We start from the raw sequence: 23,470 nt of genomic DNA on the forward strand, positions 1-23,470 counted from the left end.
TTATTTTTATGTTAACAGTAAATTCTTGAAACCATAATGGTTTCTACACAGCGTCATCATTGGCAAAAGTCATCGCTGGATAAGTGAACCATTCTGCCAAAGTAGATTTCTGCTCCAAGCATAGAATTTTTATGTACCGTACCTATTTACTCCCAACATATGAAGATCTGGATCAAAGATACAAATTAGATATAATTCACGTGCATTACACATTGTAGTGTGCTTCTTCAGCTAAAACATACTTTGAATACGCCCAACTAACAGACAGCAAGCCAGTAGAACACTCCCAGCGACTGGATTTCGGAGAAGCTCTAAAATCTGGTTGGCCTCCTCCTGAGGCAGTGCAGTAAAAACACTCCAATAAAGCCCATTCCTTTAGCTTACTCTTAAATAAGAAAGGCTTGAACAACCAAGATTCTGTCTTCAGATCATGTTGACATAGCAACAATAGCCCATTCAGAGACCTCAATATGTCACTTGTATCAGATCTACATATTGTGTGGAGGAGCCAGGTTTTCCAGTAGCGACATGAATATCTCCCCAGTGCATTTCAGATGCAAGTGTATTTTCTTTGTGATCTTTGTGCACAATAAATGGGGGAAGGGGTTTTCCATTTATAATAAACAATGAGATGCAGCATTAAGTTACCATTATTTTTAATAGAAGTTAAATTTCAGGTCCACGTTCACATCCTGATCAATTTCCATTAAATTCAAACTGAACGTACCATCTCAATCACTGAACAGGCAGAGGTGTTTGAACATTTTGTTCAGATCCACCTACAAGAGATGTTGAAGCAGTTATATGGCATGCCCCAGGAACACAAGAGCTTCAATTTTTCAGACAGAATACATTAAAGATGTTCTGTATTGAAAATTGCTCATTAAAAATTCTGAATAAAGTTTTAACTGTAATGATTCCTGCGCAACATCAATAAGCACTCACAAAATTCACACATCGCCCATCACAGCACAAACTTCCAAAAGTTATACATTACAAACTTTATATAAAAAAAGAGGCAAGTGGTTCCAGTTGACTGGTAGTATAATGTAGGACAAGGATTCAGCAAAAAGTAATTGGCCTAGAAATTCAGTATAGCCACTTTTGGGGCGGTAAAGTCGGGCGGTCGCTAAAGTTACCGCCCGCCGGAAAGTGCAGGTCAGTTCGCCGAAATTCAGTAGATTTGGCCAAGAGTTTGGGCGAGCGCTGAAACTGGCGTTGCACTCCTATCTTTAGGCGCTAAGCCGGCGGTGCGGACTGATAACGCCGAGGCCGGGCGCAGCGCAGGTGCGGTCATGTTTTGATTGACAGCAGACACCCTGACGCCGGCCAGCTCTTAAAGGGGGAAGGGTCGACTTGGTCTGCAGCCACGCCCTGGATAGTGGAGCCCTGCAGCTAGGCCTGAACACTGCTGGTGGACCCAAATAGCGCCTGAAGCCATGGAGAAGGCCCGTGAACGAGTGCAGCGCTTCTCCCAGCATGCTTTGAGGGTGCTGGTTAGGGGGTTGGAAAGGTACAAAGAGATCTTGTGCCCGGACAGTGGCAAGAAGGCTCCCAGGAGGCAGTACAGGAGAGCCTGGAGGAAAATCGCCCACAGGGTGTCAGTCAACAGCGATGTCCCCAGGACTGGTGACCAATGCCGCAAGAAGTACAACGACCTCACTCGGATGGTCAAGGTGAGTACCCTTTCCAGTGTCCTCCTCATCCTTGCATGTGCACCTCACATTATGGGCAAAGGGACCTCAAAGGCCTAATGGCCAGCCCTCCTCCCGCAGCTATGGCACTGGCATGATCCTCAATAGCACTTTCTGCACTTAACACACTGGCCAAGCTATTCGACCATGGGAGGCAGTGCACACAACAACAGGCCACCACACTGGCCAAGCTATTCCACCATGGGAGGCAGTGCACACAACAACAGGCCACCACAATGTACTTAGAGACCGTCCTTTCTCTTGCAGGCCAAGATGGCCCGGAATTTGAAGAGCCAGAATGTCACCGGGGGAGGCCGTGCCCAGTTCCAGGAGCTCAGTGAGCTGGAGGAGAGCGTGGCTCGACTCATGCGTGGCCGGGTGACTGGCCCTGTTGCCATTGGAGATGCCGACCCTGTGCTGCGACCCAATGGTAAGGACATGGCCGTTTGGACCTCTCTCGTTCCCCTAGCGCATCAGATCTACATCCTTTGCCACTGTCCGACCAATGCGCTGAATGCCACCACTCATGCCTCCCTCGCTGACGCCCTGTCCTCACTCTAAAGCTACTCTTGTGCCTTCCTGCTTTCAGCTGGTGAGGAGCAGGTCCTTGAAGCTGAGAGTGCCAGTCCCTCGGAAGAGGAGGACGACGAGGACCAACAGGAAGGCGGCACATCGGGCGAAGCCTCATCCGCGCCAGGGGATGGCAATGGAGGGGAGACGTCTTGCCTGGAGGAGAGCCAGGGGGAAGTGCTGCAGGGGGGTGTAGTTCCTGGGCCCAGTGGCATCCAGGCACGTGGGAAGGGTCGGGCAGAACGGCGGCCTTCTCCCCAGAGGGAGAGTCCGGCCTCCAGTCCGGAGACGGTCCTCGCCCAGGAGGTGCGCCTCCTAGATGAAATGTCTACGGATTCTGAGCGCCGCCACAAGGAGTTCATGGGGGTTGTGGGACAGTTGCCTCAGGCCATTGAGTCCCTGGCTCATAGTGTGGCCGCTTTCGGGGACTCACAGGCCAGGGGTGTCGAACAACTCGCGGCAGCACAGGCCAGGGGTGTCGACCAACTCGCGGCAGCACAGGACAGGGGTGTCCAGCAACTCGCGGCAGCGCAGGACGCGAGTCGCGAGTTCATGAGTGGTGCCGTGCAGACACTCACTGATCTGATGCGGGCACAGACCAGGGCTGTTCGGGCACTCACTTCTGCCACACTCGCTGTGTCGCGGAAGCATCGCCAGGGCACCCGCCGCCCTGCTGCAGCACAGCGGTCTGGCCTCCACCAGATTGCTGCGCTTGCTGCACTGCCAGCCCGGCCGAGTGCCAGTGTCTCTGGCGACCAGCGAGCGCCTGGCATCAGCCAGCTTGCCCCCATTGCTGCAGCCGCCACTGCAACTCCCCCAGCCAAGGTGCGACGAGCTGCTGCAGAGACTGATGCTGCCCAGCCACAGCTGCAGCAGTCAGCAGCCGGCCCCTCCAGGGCCGGTCCTCGTCTAGGCCGACCCCCAAGGGCATCTGCCGTCACGCATTCTGCCCCTCAGGAGCCTTCCCCCAGCCTTGCAACACCCACAGGGCCCAGGTTGAGGCGGAGCAACAGGTCGGGCAGGGGCCGCACAAGGCTGCACAAGGACTTGCCCTACTCGGCACACCCAGTAGAGTGTGTTGGCAACGGTTTTTTTTTATATGGGGGTGTTTGTGTTGTGGGGGGGGCTTATTTTGGTAAGGCCGAGGATGAAGGCCAATTGGATGGGCAAGTTTTGTTATTCCTCCCCAGGTTGTGGGAGTGAGATATTTTTGTGACTGTTTTTTGGGGGTCTTGTCTGTTTTTCTGTTTCATGCGGGAAGGGCCCTGAGTTTGTTAAATAAAGCTTTTTATTTATTCAGCTTGTCCAGGTGTCATGTTTCCAGTGGTTGTTGCGTTAAGCGGCTGAGGGCTTGCAGAGCGGCTGCATTCAGGTGCGTTCATTGCCACAATCCATTCCCTGACAGGGGGCCTAGAAGTGTCGTTCAATAAGCCGCTGGCGGACGGCCCTTGGACCTTGTGGCTCCCTCCTGGGCTGGTACTCCTCCTCCTCCTCCTCCTCCTCCTCCTCCTCCTCATGGTCCTCCTGAGGTGGTGGTGCTACGTCAGGTGGCAGTGCCTGAGTCCTGCAGATAGCCAGGTTGTGCAGCATGCAGCAAACGACGACGAACTGGGAGACTCTATCCGGCGAATACTGCAGAGATCCGCCGGAGCGATCCAGGCAGCGGAACCGTTGCTTGAGGACGCCAATCGTTTGCTCTATGATGTTCCTTGTGGCTTGATGGCTTTCGTTGTATGCCTCCTCAGCAGGGGTCCTGGGCGCGCAGAGCAGGGTCATGAGCCATGTACACAAAGGGTAGCCCTTATCCCCAATAAGCCATCCCCTTGGTGGAGGCTGTGCCTCGAACATGTCAGCCACAGTAGTCCGGCGCAGGATAAATGCATCGTGGCTGCTTCCTGGAAAGCGGGCATTGACAGCTAGGATGCGCTGCCTGTGGTCACACACCAGCTGTACATTGAGGGAATGGTAGCCCTTCCGGTTGCGGTAATTCTCGGCATTGTCGATAGGTGCCCGCATAGCCACATGCTTGCAGTCAATGGCGCCCTGCACCATGGGGAAGTCCGCGATCCTGCCAAATCCGACTGCACGCTGCTCCTGCCTCTCTAGGGTCATGGGGAAGGAGATGAATTGGTGTCTCCTCGCGAAAAGGGCATCGGTGACCTGCCGGATGCAGCGATGCGCGGCGAACTGGGAGATGTTCGCTATGTCCCCAGCAGCGGCTTGGAAGGAGCCGCTTGCATAAAAGTTCAGAGCCACCGTGACCTTCACTTCCACCGAGAGAGACGTCCTGCACATCAGCTGTGGACGCAGATCTCTGTGAAGCAGCTGGCAGATCTCTGCAACCACCTCCCTTCTGAAGCGCAGCCTCTTAACACACTGCGCGGCAGTCATGGTGAGATAGGACACCTGCTGCCGGTATTCCCTGAGTGGGTAAGGCCTACGTTGCCGACGCCTGATGGCCCCGCTGCGTCTAGGCATGGCTGGCCCTCTCACACAGCGTCTGCGAGCCCTTCGCACATAATGCTGGAACTGAGGGTTGGAACCCCATACAGCCCCCATAATAAACTTGCAAACAGTTAAATCACAATGATTCAAATTTCCAAGCTCTGGCCAGAAGCCAAAAATACCTCTCCTATGTTGTCCCAAATCAGTAAGCTCTGTTCCTTGGTCTCTGTCCAGAAATCCAAAGCACTGAAGTAATTGCAGCAAAATGGCTGGGCTTTATAGGTCAGTGTAAGTGCCCTTTAATTAGTGCTCCCCGAGGCCCACAGGGCCTCTGTTGCGTTCCACTTCACAGTTCTTAACAGCGCCACACCCACATTGGCTGGGCGCCACTGAATTTCCGGTTTGGGGCGCACAAACAGCGTTGCACGACGAAATGACGTCATAAGCTGCGCGCGCAGCTGAGCGGGCGCAAACACTTTGCGCCAGCGCTAAATGTCAACTGAAGTTGGGCGCAGGCGCAGATCGTTCTGCGCCCGGGCGCTAAGTGCCTCGCGCTGCAAATCTACCCCTCTTATGGCGTTAGCGGCTGGCGAACGCAACTGAATTTCTAGGCCATTGTGTTTTGCACCATTTAATGGTAATACAGCCAAGTGAATTACAGCCTCTAATGTGTGGGAAAGAACTTTAATTTGATTTTGTTTTCTTCAGTTGAAATAGCTGAGAAGTCAGGATTCGAGCAATGAAGCAATTCAGTTAACAAAATACCTTCGTTACATTGTGACCATTTTAACAGAAATACAAGCAGCTATGGTTTTTTGGTCAGCCAGGTGTCAGACACACACAGAAGCCCATCTCTATGTTTTAGAGTCGGTAATTCAAGCCACTGAGAAATCTACATCCACCTGTAAAGTTGCTGTTTGCTCCTGATCGAGTGCACACTCTCTCCCTCCCCTGCCAAACCCCCATATGAACATTTACCCAAGTCCAGGGAACATAGCTGAAGGTTGGCAAAGCTAAGGTTTCAGGAAGTACAAGTGTGCGCAAGGGTACTGCTGGAGGTGAACCAGCTAAAACCTTGCTGCTTGCCAAATTAGTAACAATACTGTGGAGGAGGAATTCCTAGAGTGTATACGGGATGGTTTCCTGGACCAATATGTCGAGGAACCAACTAGAGATCAGGCCATCTTAGACTGGGTATTATGTAATGAGAAAGGATTAATTAGCAATCTTGTTGTGCAAGGCCCCTTGGGGAGGAGCGATCATAATATGATAGAATTCTTCATTAAAATGGAGAGTGAAGTAGTTGACTCAGAGACTAGGGTCCTGAATTTAAATAAAGGAAACTACGATGGTATGAGGCGCGATTTGGCTAGGATGGATTGTGGAACGTTACTTAACGGGTTGACGGTGGATAGGCAATGGCAAACATTAAAGATCGCATGGATGAACTACAGAATTTGTTCATCCCTGTTTGGCATAAAAATAAAACAAAAAAGGTGACTCAACCGTGGCTAACAAGGGAAATTAGGGATAGCATAAGATCCAAGGAGAGGACACATAAATTGGCTAGAAAAAGCAGCAAATCTGAGGATTGGGAGCAGTTTAGGATTCAGCAAAGGAGGACAAAGGGATTAATTAAGAGGGGGAAAATAGAATATGAGAGTAAGCTTTCAGGGAACATAAAAACTGACTGTAAAAGCTTCTATAGATATGTGAAGAGAAAAAGATTGGTGAAGTCAAGCGTACGTCCCTTGCAGTCAGAATCAGGGGAATTTATAATGGGGAACAAAGAAATGGCTGACCAATTAAATACATACTTTGGTTCTGTCTTCACAAAGGAGGACACACATAACCTCCCAGAGATATCGGGGAACATAGGATCTAATGAGAGGGAGGAACTAAATGAAATCAATATTTGTAGGGAAATGGTGTTAGGGAAATTGATGGCATTGAAGGCCGATAAATCCCTGGGCCTGATAATCTACATCCTAGGGTACTTAAGGAAGTGGCCCTAGAAATAGTAGATGCATTGCTGGTCATCTTCCAAAATTCTATAGACTCTGGAACAGTTCCCATGGATTGGAGGGTAGCTAATGTAACCCCACTATTTAAAAAAGGTGGTAGAGAGAAAACAGGGAATTATAGATCGGTAAGCCTGACATCGGTAGTGGGGAAAATGCTAGAGTCCATTATAAAAGATGTAATAGCAGAGCACTTGGAAAACAGTGACAGGATCGGACAAAGTCAACATGAATTTACAAAGGGTAAATCATGCTTGACTAATCTACTGGAATTTTTTGAGGATGTAACTGGTAGAATAGATAAGGGAGAACCAGTGGATGTGGTGTATTTGGACTTTCAGAAGGCTTTCGATAAGGTCCCGCATAAGAGATTAGTGTGCAAAGTTAAAGCACATGGGATTGGGGGTAAGGTATTGATTTGGATAGAGAACTGGTTGGCAGACAGGAAGCAAAGTATTGGAATAAACGGGTCTTTTTCCGAGTGGCAGGCAGTGACTAGTGGGGTACCGCAGTGATCGGTGCTAGGACCCCAGTTATTCATAATATATATTAGTGATCTAGACGAGGGAACTCGATGTAATATCTCCAAGTTTGCAGACGACACAAAGCTGGGTAGGCGTGTGTGCTGTGAGGAGGATGCAGAGAAACTCCAGTATGATTTGGACAGGTTGAGTGATTGGGCAAATGCATGGCTGATGCAGTGTAATGTGGATAAATGAGAGGTTATCCACTTTGGTGGCAAAAACAGGAAGGCAGATTATTATCTGAACAGCAATAGATTGGGAAAAGGGGAAGTGCAACAAGACCTGGGTGTCCTCGTGCACCCGTTGCTGAAGGTGAGCATGCAGGTGCAGCAGGCGGTTAAGAAGGCAAATGGTATGTTGGCCTTCATAGTGAGAGGATTCGAGTACAGGAGCAAGGCTGTCTTGCTGCAATTGTACAGGGCCTTGGTGAGATCACACCTTGAGTATTGTGTGCAGTTTTGGTCGCCTTATCTGAGGGAGGATGTTCTTGCCATGGAGGGAGTGCAGCGAAGATTCACCAGACTGATAACTGGGATGCCAGGAATGACGTATGAAGCGAGGTTGGGTCGATTGGGCTTGTATTCGCTAGAGTTTAGAAGCATGAGAGGGGATCTCATTGAAACTTATAAAATTCTAACAGGACTAGACAGACTAGATGCAGGAAGGATGTTCCCGATGATCGGGGAGTCCAGAACCAGGGGTCACAGTCTAAGGATAAGGGGTAAGCCATTTAGGACTGAAATGAGGAGGAATTTCTTCACCCAGAGAGTGGTGAACCTGTGGAATTCTCTACCACAAAAGGCAGTTGAAGCCAATTCATTAAATATATTAAAGAAGGAGTTAGATATATTTCTTAAGGCTAAAGGGATCAAGGGATATGGGGAGAAAGCAGGGACAGGGTACTGAATTTGAATGATCAGCCATGATCTCATTAAATGGCGGAACAGGCTCGAGGGGCCGAATAGCCGACTCCTATCTTCTATGTTTCTGCATAACAGTGACTGCAGTTCATAAAGTAAATCATTGTTTGTTAAGTACTTTGGGATATCCTGAGGATGTGATGAGCTGCTATATAAATGCCTGCAGTATTTTTCAGTTTCACAAGCAGCATCACTCAATACAGTATTCCATAGACTAGTGGTGCCATACACATATACACCAGTTACTGGGGGGTTATACTTGGTAATTCCAGATCATCATGAGCTGGGTTCATTGAGGCAGAGGACACACACTGAAAACCAGAGGGTAGTCCAAGAATGACAAAGCCACGAGCTGCACCAGCTATGTTGCAAGGGATTTAGTTTCTAAAGTCTACCATTATTTCAGTATCTTCTATTCATACCATGCAATACAAGAATCTTCGTAAGAATGAATCTGTTTATGAAAACAGTTATTGTGATCTAAATTGCAGAGCGCATGCAGTTTATTTTGATGTGCCTCGTCCTAGTGCCAGAGTTGTGTTATCAGGCTGGTAATTTATTTCAATGCCATTGGGCCCAAGAACTGAACCAGGCCAGAGGGCAATGTAAATCCTGCAATGCACATTCAACTCAGGCCATCCTGACCGAAACTTGTTTCATCACAAAGTGCAGAAGTATCTTTCCAGATCCTGGTCTCAATAGTTGACCTTGTGGTAGAGCTCCATAAAATCCATTTGTATCTTAACAAGGGGTTCGTTTTCTTGTAGCTGTAGGGTTGCCATTATGAAAAGTTAATCCCTTTAACACCTCATTTATACCTTTAAACAAAATCTTCCCAGAACAATGAAGCAGCCAATCTTTGTTTGACTAGTGCAGCTTCAGGAGATGTTTAAAATTATCTGTGCAAAGTTAAACACTGTCAAAAGAGACAATTGTGATTTGATGTACAACAATATTTTATTCACTCATGCTGCATATATCAGCTAAAATGTTTCTAGATCATTACATTAAGTGTCAGCTTGACTCCGGCAACTCATCCTTGCCTCTGAATCAAATGAGTGTGGGTTCTAGCCCTACTATGGATTTGGGAACATACTGAGAGAGTGCTGAACTGTCAGGAGGTGTTCTCCTTTGGACGAAGTGTTAAACTGTCTGCTTGCTCAGGTGGATGCAATAGATCTCCTGGTGTCCTGGTCAATATTCCTCCCTCAACCAACACCATCAAAATCAGATTAAGTAGTCATTTGTTGATTTGTTCTTTGTGGGATCATGCTGTGTGCAAATTGCTGCCACATTTGATTACATTACAACAGTGACTACACTTCAAGGTGATCTGACTGGAAGTGAAGCACTTTGGTACATGCTGAGTAGATGATAAGTCCCTGTATAGATTCAGTGTTGGTGTTCACTGTCTGGCGTAGTTCTTTCATTTTCCTTGAAATCAGCAATTAAAAATACTTTACATTAAAAAGTACAATTAAGGAGGCTATGAAGTACGAGATCCATTACTTAAAAATAAAATGTTCTTGAATTTTAACTCTGTTCCAATTAAACATATGGTATCATTGGAAAGAGAACGTCTGCCTCTTGCTTAGCCTAATGCAGACTCCAATATATTATGAATTTTGAAATGTATTTTTTTTTTTTTTAATTTCAACCATTTAAAATCATATTGAATTGCTGGCAAATAAAACACGCAGTTGAATCCTCAAAATGCCTTGTGTGCGGAATCTAAACACGGAGGATTAACTGGAACATCGGTCCAATTACAATAGGATCAGGGATCAAGCCTACCACCGTTGTGGTTTATGATGATTCGCCAAGCAATATCATGCACAATACGATACAAATACATGGGCTATGAAGCTCTCCGCTCTGATCTTAGCTGGAAAGATGACAAGGACATGGCAACTGGTCTCAGTGTCCAGTGTTAGGAAGGGGGGGGCGGGGGGTGGGAGGGGGGCGGGGAAGGTGTTGGGTGGCTGGCAGGGCCTGTAGAGACATACCCTAGCACAAGGCAATAACTTCAGGAGAGGGATAAAAAAATTCAATCATTGGTAAAAAAACAAAAACCAGACACTTCTCGTTGCACACTTCTTGTTCTGTCAGTATAGCAGCCATCCCACTACACACATTGATCTACAAAAGTTTGCATTTCAGAAAGCCAATTACCTAGACATTTCTTGTAAGATCTTCTATTTTTAATATTCCACTTCATCACACTGAACTGTCTAAACATTAGCAATAGAAAATGTTCTAATTTTGCAGCTAATATATTAAGACAGAGAGAATTCTAGGCTTGGGAAGAGTCACTTTTAATGTTAACATGACCAATGAGCTCTCTGCTCCCACTGTTCTTGTGCGGTGACATTTCTTATACTATGACTGACAGCTGAATGCTCTCCCTGCCACAGCCAAAATGCTATCTCTGCTTTGAGTGTACTGTTACTCCCAGCTGTCCTTTTACACAGCTGTTGGAATGTCAGAAGTTATCTCTGGTATTTCACTACAGAAGCTTCACAAGTAATTGATACAGTTTGAAGAACTGTACAGAGGATTATGTCTATAAATGTTAAGCTTCATAAAGAGCTGGAATCTGAATGGACTGGAGAAGGAATGTCATGAAAGAAACTAGACACTAACAGCTACACTTAGGGAAAGAAACACAGAAGCTGGAAACAATGACAGGTGATCTAGTAGAATTTTAGTTAAAGGCTGGATGTCCTCAGGAACTCTTCTGTTACAGGGGTACATCAACGATAATAGCAGGACTGCAAGTTGACCACAATCCTTGACTGTTTCCTTGCTTCACAACCTACCTGTCCCCATATTTATTTTTTGTTTTCTCCCTGTTCTAACAGGAAGCAAACAAGGAGACCAACACATAACCTAGTTCCAGGACTCTACCAATGCAACTCGATAACCAGCTGTTAGGAAATAACATTCATCAATGCAGGTTGTGTCCTCTTCAGAAGTATCTACATTGAATACTTCCTTAGGCAGTCCAGCTAAGGCTGGAATCCAGTCACAAGAAGAACCATTATCCAACCACCTCACATAGCAGCACATAACAAACTAATGCATTGCCACCAACGTGAACATTTAATAAATGAGATCTCCATAGTCAAAGATTTAACGTGAAGACTACACTTTCAAACCTCAACCTTTCGCAGTCTGAGGGAATCATTCTCCCCAAGACTTGGAACCCATTTCTGGACCACTATGAACAGCTGGTCAGCCCATCAGCAACACCTCTTCCATAAGTCATACACGAAGCATCTAAAGCACATTCCACTGCATCCAAATAAGGTCACTGTCAAAGCTCTAGCAATGCAACCAAAAACTGCAAGGTAGTGACTCATTGGCCAGCACAGCAGTACACATCAACACTGTTGATACTCCCTGGAGTCAGTCTCCAGGGTCATCCACTACCCAAGCCACTCAGTGACATCCACAAGGTACTGTGCACATTACACCACATACACTGAATGTATGTACCTCCGTAGTAATGCAATGTGTATCAATCTGTTATATCCAAAAAGAACTACAGTACTTCAATTGTTAATATATACAATTAAAAACCTTCCAATTTCCAGCCCCATCAGTAATTTATAGAGCCAAAGAAAGATTACTCTTATATTCTGTAACGGTCATCATCAAAACACACAGCGGTTTTAGCCGACTTCTTTCTTAGTCATAAGGATGGCAAGTGATTTGGCACAGTGTGACATCCACAATAAGTCTTACAAATCTCTCTGCTTACCACACGTAGTGCAATTTACTGCCTAAGTATTGTGGCGTACCGATCACAGAACGGACACAATCCACTTTCCGGTCCGTAGACTATAAATCAGGAGTCATGCCTTTAAGAAGGATCACACCTTTAAGAAACTCGATCTGCAACATAGTTAAGCCAGAGTGGGGGAGGAGCAGTCGAAGCTGTGCACTAATGAAAGAGAGTGGTACTTTGTGTAGTCTCTGACTGCATTTTGTGTTCAGCATGCAGCCTCAACAATTGAACCTTTTCTGTTCAACCTCTCCGAGTTCAGTATTTTTTGCTAGGAGTACGTAGACCCCTACATTGGTGACCCCGACGCTCAGGACGACTCCTAAGCGTAACCATGGCTGACACAAATGCAGTTTCTGTGAAGCTGCCGGAGTTCTGGGAGAACCTGGCCACCGCCTGGTTCCTTCAAGCCGAATCGCAATTCCGACTCCGCGGCATCACCGCCGACGCAACGATGTACGACTACCTCCTCGCCTCCCTGGGCAGCTCCACATTCACGAAAGTCTTGACAACACTACAAAACCCTCCGGAAGAAGGCAAGTACGCACATCTCAAGGCCGCGCTCATTAAAAAATTCACAGCCTCCCAATTCGTGCGCAACTGCCACCTCCTCGACCTCCCGGGCCTCGGTGACTCCACGCCGTCAGACTTGCTCCCACACATGCTTGCTCTGACCGACGAGAAACCGCCTGGCTCCCTTTTCCGCACGCTCTTTATCCGCCAACTACCTCCCAGCATCCGCCCGGCGATCGTGGCGACCAGCCTCACGGACCTCGAGGCCCTGGCCGACGTAGCCGATAAGCTCCTGTCCGCCAGCTCCAACCACGCCGTCACCCCCGACCTGGCCTCCACAGCGTCGGCGCGCGCTCCACCCTCTATCGCGCGGCCACACAGCTCGGCCACGAGGCCCCCCAGTCCCCCGACCCAAGGCTACTGCCACTTCCATACCCGGTTCAGCGCATGGGCACACCGCTGCAGCCATCCCTGCACGTTTCCAACCGCCCCCACACCGGCCTACACAATGGCCGTGGGGCAAGCAGGCGTGCTGCTGTACGTTACGGACAGCGCCTCCGGACGCCGTTTCCTATGCGACACGGGCGCGCAGCGCAGCATCATCCCCGCGTCCGCCCTCGAGGTCCAGCGAGGCGGCCGCGGCCCTGCGCTGGCTGCCGCCAACGGCACCCACACCGTCACCATCGACCTCGCAGGCCGCCGCTACCACTGGGAGTTTATCACTGCCAAGGTGCTCTCCCCGCTCCTCGGTGCGGATTTCCTGTGCGCCCACGGCCTGTTCGTCGACATGCCTCGGCGCCGCCTCGTGGACATGAACACCATGTCACCTGTCCCGGGCGCCATGGCCCCCCCCAACCCGCCGAAATGGCGTGACCGTTGAGCGGGCGCGGCACTGACGACTACTCAGCACTCCTGGCTGAGTTCCCAGCCCTCACCAACCTGACCTTCTCCGCGAAGGTTGCTAAGCACGGGGTAGAACACTTCATCCCCACCACAGGCCCACCGGTGTATGCCCATGCCCGCAGGCTGGACCCGGCCAAGCTGGAGATCGCGCGGGCCGAGTTCGCCACAATGGAACAGCTCGGCATCATCCGCCGCTCCAACAGCCCCTGGGCCTCCCCACTCCACATCGTCACCAAACCCGACGGGGGATGGTGCCCCTGCGGGGACTACCAGCGCCTAAACAACGCCACCACGCCGGATCGGTACCCCATACCGCACATTCAAGACTTCTCGGCTAGACTGGCCGGCCGCTCCGTCTTCTCCAAAGTCGACCTGGTGCGCGGTTACCATCAGGTGCCAGTCCACCCCACGGACGTTCCCAAGACGGCCATAATCACCACTTTTGGGCTATTCGAGTTTCTCCGAATGCCCTTCGGCCTCAAAAACGCGGCCCAGGCCTTCCAGCGGCTTATGGACTCGGTCCTCCGGGACCTGAAGTTCCTCTTTGTCTACCTGGATGACATCCTCGTAGCTAGTTCCTCCAAGCAGGAACACATCGAGCACCTCTGCACCCTGTTCCAGCGGCTCAGTGAGCATGGGCTCATCATCAGCCCAGCCAAGTGCCAATTCGGCCTCAGCAGGATCGAATTCCTCGGCCACCACATCACGCAGGACGGAGCCATTCCCCTGCCCGCCAAGGTGCAAGCCGTCCAGCAGTTCCCCCGGCCTACCACCATCAAAGGCCTCCAGGAGTTCTTGGGGATGATCAACTTTTACAACCGCTTCATTCCCGGAGCGGCCTCCCTCATGCGGCCCCTATACGAAGCCCTCCGGGGTAAGAAAGACAGAATGGCGATCGAGTGGTCGGCGGACATGTTGACCGCTTTCGACTCGACCAAAAAGGCGCTCGCCGACGCCACCGTGCTCGCTCACCCACAGCCCAATGCCAGGGTGGCCCTCACCATGGACGCCTCCGACCACGCGGTCGGCGCCGTGTACGAACAGTGGGTCGACGGGGCCTGGCAACCGCTGGCCTTTTTCAGCCGCCAACTGCGCCCCCCGGACGCCAAATACAGCGCCTTTGACCGCGAGCTCCTCGCACTGTACCTGGCAGTCCGCCATTTTAGATTTCTTCTGGAGGGCCGCCCCTTCACCGCGTTTGTCGACCACTAACCCCGGACATTCGCGATGGCGAAATCTACGGACCAGTGGTCAGCCAGGAAACAACGCCAGCTCGCCGCGGTGTCCGAATTCACCATGGCCATCCGGCATGTCTCCGGTCGAGACAACGTGGTGGCCGACTGCCTATCCCGCCCCGCCGTCCACGGCGCCCACCTGGCAGTGGACTATGCTCAACTGGCAGCAGAGCAATGCACCTACCCCGATCTGCTCTCCGCGCCCACAACCCTCCCAAGGCTGCGGCCCGTCCGCCGTCGCAGTCAAATGCGATACCTCCTTGGCGCAACCCCGCCCCGTAGTCCCGGCGTCCTGGCGAAAACGGGTGTTCGACATCGTCCACGGCCTCTCACACCCCGGCACCCGCGCGTCCATTAGACTGGTGGCCAACCGATTTGTCTGGCGCGGCCTGCGCAAAGATGTGCGCGTCTGGGCCAGATCCTGCATTGCTTGCCAGCGTGCCAAAATCCACCAACACGTCAAAGCCCCACTCGAGGAGTTCACCGTGCCAGAAAGAAGGTTCGACCACGTCCACATCGACCTCGTCGGCCCCCTGCCGCCATCACAAGGTCACACGCACCTGCTGACAATCGTGGACCGTACCACCGCCTGGCCCGAGACCATTCCACTGACGTTCACCACCACCGCCATCGCGAGGGCGTTCATCGGTACCTGGGTCGCTCGGTTCGGCGTCCCCTCCGACATGACGTCGGATAGAGGCCCGCAGTTCACCTCTGATCTGTGGGCCGCCATCGCCCGAAACCTCGGGGTGGCCGTTCACCGCACCACGGCTTACCACCCCCAAGCCAACGGACTGTGCGAGTGATTCCACAGGTCCATGAAGGCGTCCCTCCGCGCCAGCCTCGAGGACGAGGCTTGGATCGACCGCCTCCCGCGGTCAAGACCTGCAAGCCTCGGCGGTGGAACTCGTGTATGGCCAGCTGCTGCGCGTACCCGGAGAGTTCCTGCCCACCGCCATGACCCCCTAGTCGGCTGACCAGCAACGCCGCGCTTTCGCCAACTGAGCACAACAGTTCGCTCCGGTACCCACCGGCCGGCACGGTGAACCAGCAACCCGCGTTACCACCTAGCCTGCACATGGCCAAATTTGTTTTCGTGCGCCATGACGCCCACTGAGGACCTCTACGGCCCCCATACGACAGACCCTACAAGGTACTGCGGACGGGGAACAAGTTCTTCCTCCTCGAAGTGGGCGGCAAAACTGACAAGGTGTCGGTCGACCGGCTCAAGCTAGCGCACCTAGAGCCCGACGAACCCGTTCAAGTGGGCCAACCCCCACCGCGGGGCAGACCGCCTAAGAGCCCGACGCATCCGACCGCCCCGCTCCCGACACCAACCGCCAAGAGCCGTTCCGGCCGTGCCATCAAGCCACCACGCCGGTTCGTACACTCCCTACTAGCGGATTCTGGGGGCAGCTGTGTGGCGTACCGATCACAGAACGGACACAATCTGCTTTCCGGTCCGTAGACTATAAATCAGGCGTCATGCCTTTAAGAAGGATCACACCTTTAAGAAACTCGATCTGCAACATAGTTAAGCCAGAGCGGGGGAGGAGCAGTCGAAGCTGTGCACTGATGAAAGAGGGTGGTACTTTGTGTAGTCTCTGACTGCATTTTGTGTTCAGCATGCAGCCTCAACAATTAAACCTTTTCTGTTCAACCTCTCCGAGTTCAGTATTTTTTGCTAGGAGTACGTAGACCCCTACAGTATCACAATTCTGACAACTCAAAGTGTTGAAATACCAGTTTATGAGTGATATCACTTGCCCTAATCATGGGTTTCAATCCAATATTCACCTACAGAAAGAATTTTAACAGCTCCCAGCCAGGCTGCTGGGTTGGGCACAGCATCAAAGCTGGTAATTCAACTCTGGGACAAAAATCGAATAATGGTAACCTTTATTATAACCTGGAGCAAACCTGACAGAGCAGGAATAGCACCGAAGTCATCTGTTCCCCCAGTGTTCTCTGGCAGAGATTCTACTCTGATTTTAGAACACTTAATTAACCTCACTTTCTGAAGAGTTAAAATATTTTAACCAATCAGAAAAGAAGTGTCCCATTGCCTCTCATTTTGGTTTTCCCTCAATAATACACAAAAGTCACGTCTACATATAGGATGTGTTTATCCACTCAATGGACTATATTGGGGCTGTGTCATGGACCCATCTCTCACTCGCTCAGTGATTTTAGGTTCATTTTTCTTTCACTTCTCCGTAGGTTACCATCCTGCAACTTAAAATTTCATTTTTCGGGTGAGATGTTAAACCAAGGTAAGAAATCTGCCTGCTCAGGTGGACATAAAGAAATCCGATGGCACTACTCGAAGAAGAACCCGGGGGGCGGCGGTGTTTTCAGTGTCCTGGTCAACATTTATCCCTCAACCAACATCACCAAAAGAAAACAGATTAACTAAACATTTATCTTATTTGCTGTTTGAGACTTTGTTGTGCATAAATTGGCTGCCCCATGTTCCTACATTGTAGGCGCTACACTTGACTGTTAAACATTTTCGGATGTTCCGATGACACAAAGGATGCTATGTAAAGGGAAGTCACTCTTTTTAACACCCTCCAAGGAGAAATGGAAGGGCATCATAGTTCCTCGAAAACATTTCGAATTTGAAACAAATGTGTCGCCTACTCCCAATAAAAATGCAGTGAGGTGATCAACTGCGAACTGCAATTAAGACAAAAGACCCAGGAGAAAAATTAACAAAAACAAAAAAGCATTTATTCTTAAGTGGAACTGTAGTTACTATTAATCAAAACGGACTGCACGGTTTCACTCTCCCATACCACAAACAATTAAACTTCCTCGTACTGAGCTTTGATTGACACTAGGACAAGTAATCAAAGAATTCTAGGTCTCGGAAGTGCTTTGATGTGGCTTAGCATCTTTTAAATGGCCTTTTCCACCTTGGGGGAAGAATTGCACTGGTTACAAGTTCAAAAAGAGCACGTTTATGATTTTGCTACACACAATGTCAAAGGAATTCTCCCCCCACCCTTATATTATCAGATGGCGCTCTTCTGCCTTAAGTTATGGGAAACTATGTAAACAGCTCTTTACTGATAAAAGTTAGAGGCTTTAAGCACCTATAACTGAAATGTTTCCTGTTACATGAACTAAACTGGCAAGACAGCCACGTGGTCCAGAAATTGTTAATAACGGCACTCGATTCAGAGAAAGATTACACTCCTAGCTCCAGGATTTTAATGTATCTAGTCAGTTGGTAGGCTTCCCTGAAAAAATGGCGCCAGTGATAGAATACATTAAGTGAGGGTTTCTCTCCACTGTTTAAAAGTCACATGTTCATTTCACTGTATTTTCACAAATCAAAAAAAGAGAAAGGCGGCAGCAGTGCAGGGAATGAGAAAGGGCAATCATTTTTAACCTGCTGCAATATGTTACCAATGAGAGTAGTTTTTGTTCAACATACCATGATATAAAATCCTGTTGGTCAAATTTTAATAAGGTCAGAGACCACTAATACTGCAACACACAATCAACCTTAAAGGGAACCGGTCATTATCAGAGAAATGTATAAACTCAAATTAAACAGCATGTAATGTCCATACATCGATCTCTTTCTCAAAGATCAAAAAGATCAACTGGCCGTGTATGAAAATTGAAAACAAGCATTGCTTTCTCAGAATAACCACTCAAAATCTATTTTAAAAACACATTTTTTTTTTTTTTAAACTTTCGATAATGGAAAGGCACCAAACACAAAAGTCCATTTCATGGTAACTAATGATCACATTCAAAAGCACAAATGTCCTCTCAAGTAACACATTATTCAGTGATGTAGTTTCAAAAAAATTGCCAACCCAATGGAAATGCCTGTCAATGCATTTTGTCATATAAATCACACTTAACTTTAAATTAACGCATTAGCTCTTGAAATCTTAACCTTTGACCACATTAATCTTCAAAAGCAGACTTTTTGTCAAGGTATACTTCCTCAAAATGCAAAAATATTCCAAATAAATTATGAAACCCAAGATTAGAGAAATATCAGCAACAGATCTCACTGAAATAACTATTTTCCCCTTTTACATTCTCTTCATCTTGACAAAGTGTTTACATTCCAACATAACTTAAAAGCACCACTTCAAACACTGCTGAAATATAAAATTGTAGAATGCTGCTTATTTTTCAAAGTTGTTATAAAGTACAGCAAAGGCTAAAAAGATAACTGACAGCAAAGCTACATCAACATTATATATAAAACATTTACCCTTCTCTTCAGAAATTTAGTAACCATTTTAACCTTATTTATTTATTTCCTGTCAAGTGCGCCAAGTTATCACAGGTACATATATACACTGAACCTTTGCGAGATGAGTTTTGCCATCTTACCTGTGACGGAGATCTTCAAGTTTGCTTCCAAAGGCCTGTTATTGTCCAAGTCCTGGCTCAGTTTAAGGTGCCCAGTGTTTTGGTCCAAAATCAAAAGGTTAAGATCATTGCCCTCCACAAAGGTGTAAAAAAGACTATCTGATACATCCGGGTCATAGGCTGGAATCTTCCCTATCACACCAGAAGGAAAGCTGTTTGATTTGTTGGTAACGTAGTTGTTAAAAATGATCTCAAAATTCCTAAGCACTGGAGCATTGTCATTTTTATCCACAAGTCGAATGTGGATTGTGGCTCGATTGACCAGAGGTGCTGAAGTGGCCTGGACCACAATGACATATTCGGTTTTGGTTTCATAATCCAAATCTGTGAGGGCAATGAGGTCCCCGGTAAACATATCCAACTGGAAGACCTCAGGGATGTTTCCTTCCACAATCTGGTACATTATTTGTGCATTTGTTCCCTCATCAGGATCGGTTGCCGTGACCCTGGCCACTGATGAGCCAACAGGACTGTTTTCTTCTATATAAATATCAAACTCATCCTTTTCAAAAGCGGGAGCATTGTCATTTACATCAAGCACAGTGATCTGGACATTCACAGCTGCCTTAAGTGGTGGGTTACCCTTGTCTACAGCAAAGGCTCTCAAGTTATAAACTGGTACATTTTCTCTATCTAACTTCCTCCCAGTTCGAATAATCCCCGATGAGGGCTCTATGTAGAAATCCCCATCTCCATCATCGCCACCATGGAAGGTGTAATGGACTCTTCCATTGAGCCCCGCATCCCGGTCAGTGGCTGAAATCTGCAATACGCTAGTAGACAAGGGAACGTCCTCATACACGGTGCCGTGGTACAAATCTCGCACAAACTGAGGGTTGTTATCATTAGCATCATTAACCAGGATTTCAACATATGTAGTGTCGGATTTCTGTGGGATTCCATTGTCTCTTGCTGTTATTGCCAACGTATATGATGCCTGGTCTTCATAGTCCAGCTCCATCTGTGTGGTTATGGTTCCAGAATCAGAGTCAATTTTAAACTGGGGAATATTGTCCTCCATAATATATGTTATCCTCGCATTCTCCCCTGTATCTTCATCAGATGCACTGATAACCACCACCATCGTGCCAACTGGTTTGTCCTCATTGATGCTGACTGGATAATGTGAGCTCTGGAATACTGGTCTGTGTGTGTTGGCATCAGTGACATTGATATAGACCTGAACTGTGTCCAACCGAGTTCCATCTGATGCAGTAACCGTAAGAACATACTGCCTTTCCTGCTTGTAATCTAGGGGCAAAGCTAAAGTAATTAGCCCACCACCACTCTGGCTGGTTATTGAAAATCGATTTCTTGTATTGCCACTTGATATCTGATATGTAACCACACTGTTAACATCCCTATCAATTGCTGTGACAGTCAACACACTGCTACCCACAGGTGCATCTTCATTCAACCTTAGATAATAAACCCTCTCAGTAAAGGTAGGATTGTTGTCATTCACATCCAGCACAGTGATGCTGATGCCAGCTGAGGAAGTCATGGATGGGATCCCATTATCTCTAGCTTCGACACCAAAAGCATAAAATTCAGTCGTCTCTCTATCCAATTCCATAGCAACTGTAATCCAACCTGTATTGTTACTTATAACAAGTGGAAAGTCTGGAGGTGTATCTATCAGTCTGTATTCCAAACGAGCATTGTCCCCGGAATCAGCATCAATAGCCTGGATGTGAATTATCGAATACCCAACAGCCACATTCTCCAACACTGTGGCCTGAAAAGGTGTGCTTACAAATATTGGAGCATTGTCATTCATATCAATCACTTGTATCATGACCAAACCAGTGCTATTGATCAACGGGGGCCTTCCACCATCCTGGGCTTTAATTCGAAGGGTATATTCTCTAGTTGTCTCATAATCCAATGGGTTGATGATATCAATATTGCCATTTAGAGAATCTATGTAGAACTGACCTCTTATATTTCCACTCACTATGCTATAATGAATTATGGCATTGTTCCCTTTATCTCGATCAGTAGCTTTGACCTGCAGGATTTTGGTGTTCACAGGAACATTTTCAGGCACTTGGACAATGTACCGCTTCTCACTGAATTGTGGGAAATTGTCATTCTCATCCTCCACGGTTATGTAAACAGTTGCTGTGGCACTTAGAGGACCAGGGTCTCTCCCTTGATCATTTGCCTCCACTATTAGGTGATATTCATCCACCACTTCCCGATCTATGACCCCTCTTGTCCTTACAATCCCAGATCTGGTGTCAATCTCGAAGACAGAGTTATTTCCATTATTGTTGACAATACGGTACAGCATGTTGGCATTGGAAGGCGCATCACTATCAGTTGCTCGAATGGTCAGCACCTCATAGCCCACCTCCACATTCTCCCGAATGACTTCTCTATACTCGGATAGTTCAAAGAGCGGGACGTGGTCATTCGTGTCACTGACAGTCACAGTGAGGATGGCAGCAGTCATTCGACGTGGTGTTCCATTGTCGTATGCAGTAACTTAAAAAAAAGAAAAAATAAGTTAAAACAATCAAGAATATGTTGGCAAAACAGTAAACTCCTCAACTCTGCAGTGAATCATGCTATGATGCAGTTCTACAAGTGCTGCTGACCTTCAGCACTTCCTCCATGTGGCCAATCTTCTTCCGTGAACCTGGATATCACACATCAGCAAGACATTCAAGCATTAAGCAAAGATCAGGAATCAAACGTAGTATCTTTCTAGTCTGAATGGCTCAGTACCACACCACACACTGCATTTAATCACAGCAGCATTGGGGAACTGATCAATAATAAGTAAGTTAAAGTCAAATCAAATACTTGTGTCTTCATCAATAGATGTATGGACAGCTTCACAATACAGAAGCACTATATGCTCTATACACAAGCTATTGAAAATGCTTTAAACACTTCCCTCCATCATCTCTCCAGGAAAGGGGGCAGGCAACAATCAGCTCCCATGTCTCTGCCGATGCAGCTCACTGCAGTTCTGATGGATAATGCACCAGAATGGCTCTCCCTCCAAATTTCCTCCCTGTTGGCTTACCATAGCTCAGATTAGTAACTGGCATAAAGTGTCAGCTTGGCTCTGTTTAAGTACATAATCTAGAATAAGACTTCAGTACTGAGAGGGTGCTGCACTGTCAGAGATGCAAAATTTCAGAGAAGCTGTTCAAGCAGACAATGCCTCGGTTTATCAGGGTAAAGATGCAATGGCACTTTTTGAAGAAAGGCAAGGCGGTCTTCCAAGTGTGCTGACCGACATTCTTCCCTCAAAAAGACACCAGAAAAAAGTCGGTCAATCATTGCCGTGTGTAAGATTCTGCGATGTGCAAATTGGCCGTCACATATGCCTATATGACAAGTCATTGCACTTCAAAAAAAATTCAGCTAAAATGCTTTTAGACATTTCTCAGAGATAGGATAAAGTGCTACATAAATGCAAACCTTTCTTTTTTATACATCAGGAAACAGCAGGTATAAGCCCATGTCCTATAATTCTGTGACATGGCGAGATGGAACTCAAATGACCTGAACTACAGCAACATCTGTATTGAGGTTTAAGCTGTTTATTGTAAATATTTATTCCAAATACTAGATTCTTTATGTCAAAACCATAAAGAAATGGTCATCACACCCTGCACTATGAAACTGTTCCCCTAATCCCTGTTGCCTTACCATCTCATTCTCCATAAACAATAGTCTCCTCAAAACTTATCTCTTCTGCTACACATTCAGTCATCTCCCCAACTTTTCTCCCTACATTTTGCTCGGTATACAATTCTGGCACCCCGCCCCCAACCCCACATCAGTGAAGTGCCTTGGAACAGACATTCTGCTACGTTAAAAGACCTTCTGCAAGTGCTAGCTGTTGCAAGTTACTTATCAAAACATTTGCACAATGCAAAAAATAACTAATTCATTCTGTGTCGGGGTTTTAAAAAAAGTCCAAGACTTTGCACAACACATTCCTATATGTCTGAGGAATTATTGGCACAAAGTCAGTGTTGGCTTACAGAAGGCCAGCCAAAGTGGTATATCAGGACCTGGTAATGATTTTCCTTTTGCACGAATTGTAATTGCTGCAATTTAGTGGATACCAAACACATACGAGAATAGGCTATATTGAAAAGCACACATTGTTTCAAAATCACATGCAATAGCTGTATGTAAGCATAGATAGATGGCTATGGGCTTAAGTGACAGTAACTGAAAAGTAAAAATATGTAAAAACTCAATTTTAAAACTAAAAGTTCAATAACCACAAATTTAAATAATTACCAATTTACCTGTCTGGAGGTGAATAAAAGGAGAGTGAGGGAGTGCAAATATGTCCATCCCTGGAACAACTATACGAGTTATGTATAATGCGATAGTAATGTTATCATACAAAAAACAAACAGAGCTATAATCAGGGGTAGGGTTTAAAAAGAGCTCCTCAGGGCTGATTACACCCGGTCTCT

The 23,470-nt window shown here is 47.6% G+C and overlaps 1 protein-coding gene across 6 annotated transcripts in view; it reads right to left on the bottom strand.

Moving 5' to 3' along the window:
• celsr1a (cadherin EGF LAG seven-pass G-type receptor 1a) overlaps positions 1-23,470 on the bottom strand; it is a 377,534-nt gene that overhangs the window by 348,475 nt on the left and 5,589 nt on the right. For all 6 annotated transcript variants that reach the window (XM_086010282.1, XM_086010280.1, XM_086010278.1 and 3 more), the window contains exon 2: positions 18,978-21,506. In XM_086010282.1, coding sequence (XP_085866408.1) covers positions 18,978-21,506 — 2,529 coding nt within the window. The remainder of the gene's footprint in view (positions 1-18,977; positions 21,507-23,470) is intronic.

Source organism: Somniosus microcephalus, chromosome 17 (assembly GCF_052327205.1).
Source record: "Somniosus microcephalus isolate GS21.2 chromosome 17, FLI_Smic_1.0, whole genome shotgun sequence".
NCBI classification, from domain to species: domain Eukaryota; kingdom Metazoa; phylum Chordata; class Chondrichthyes; order Squaliformes; family Somniosidae; genus Somniosus; species Somniosus microcephalus.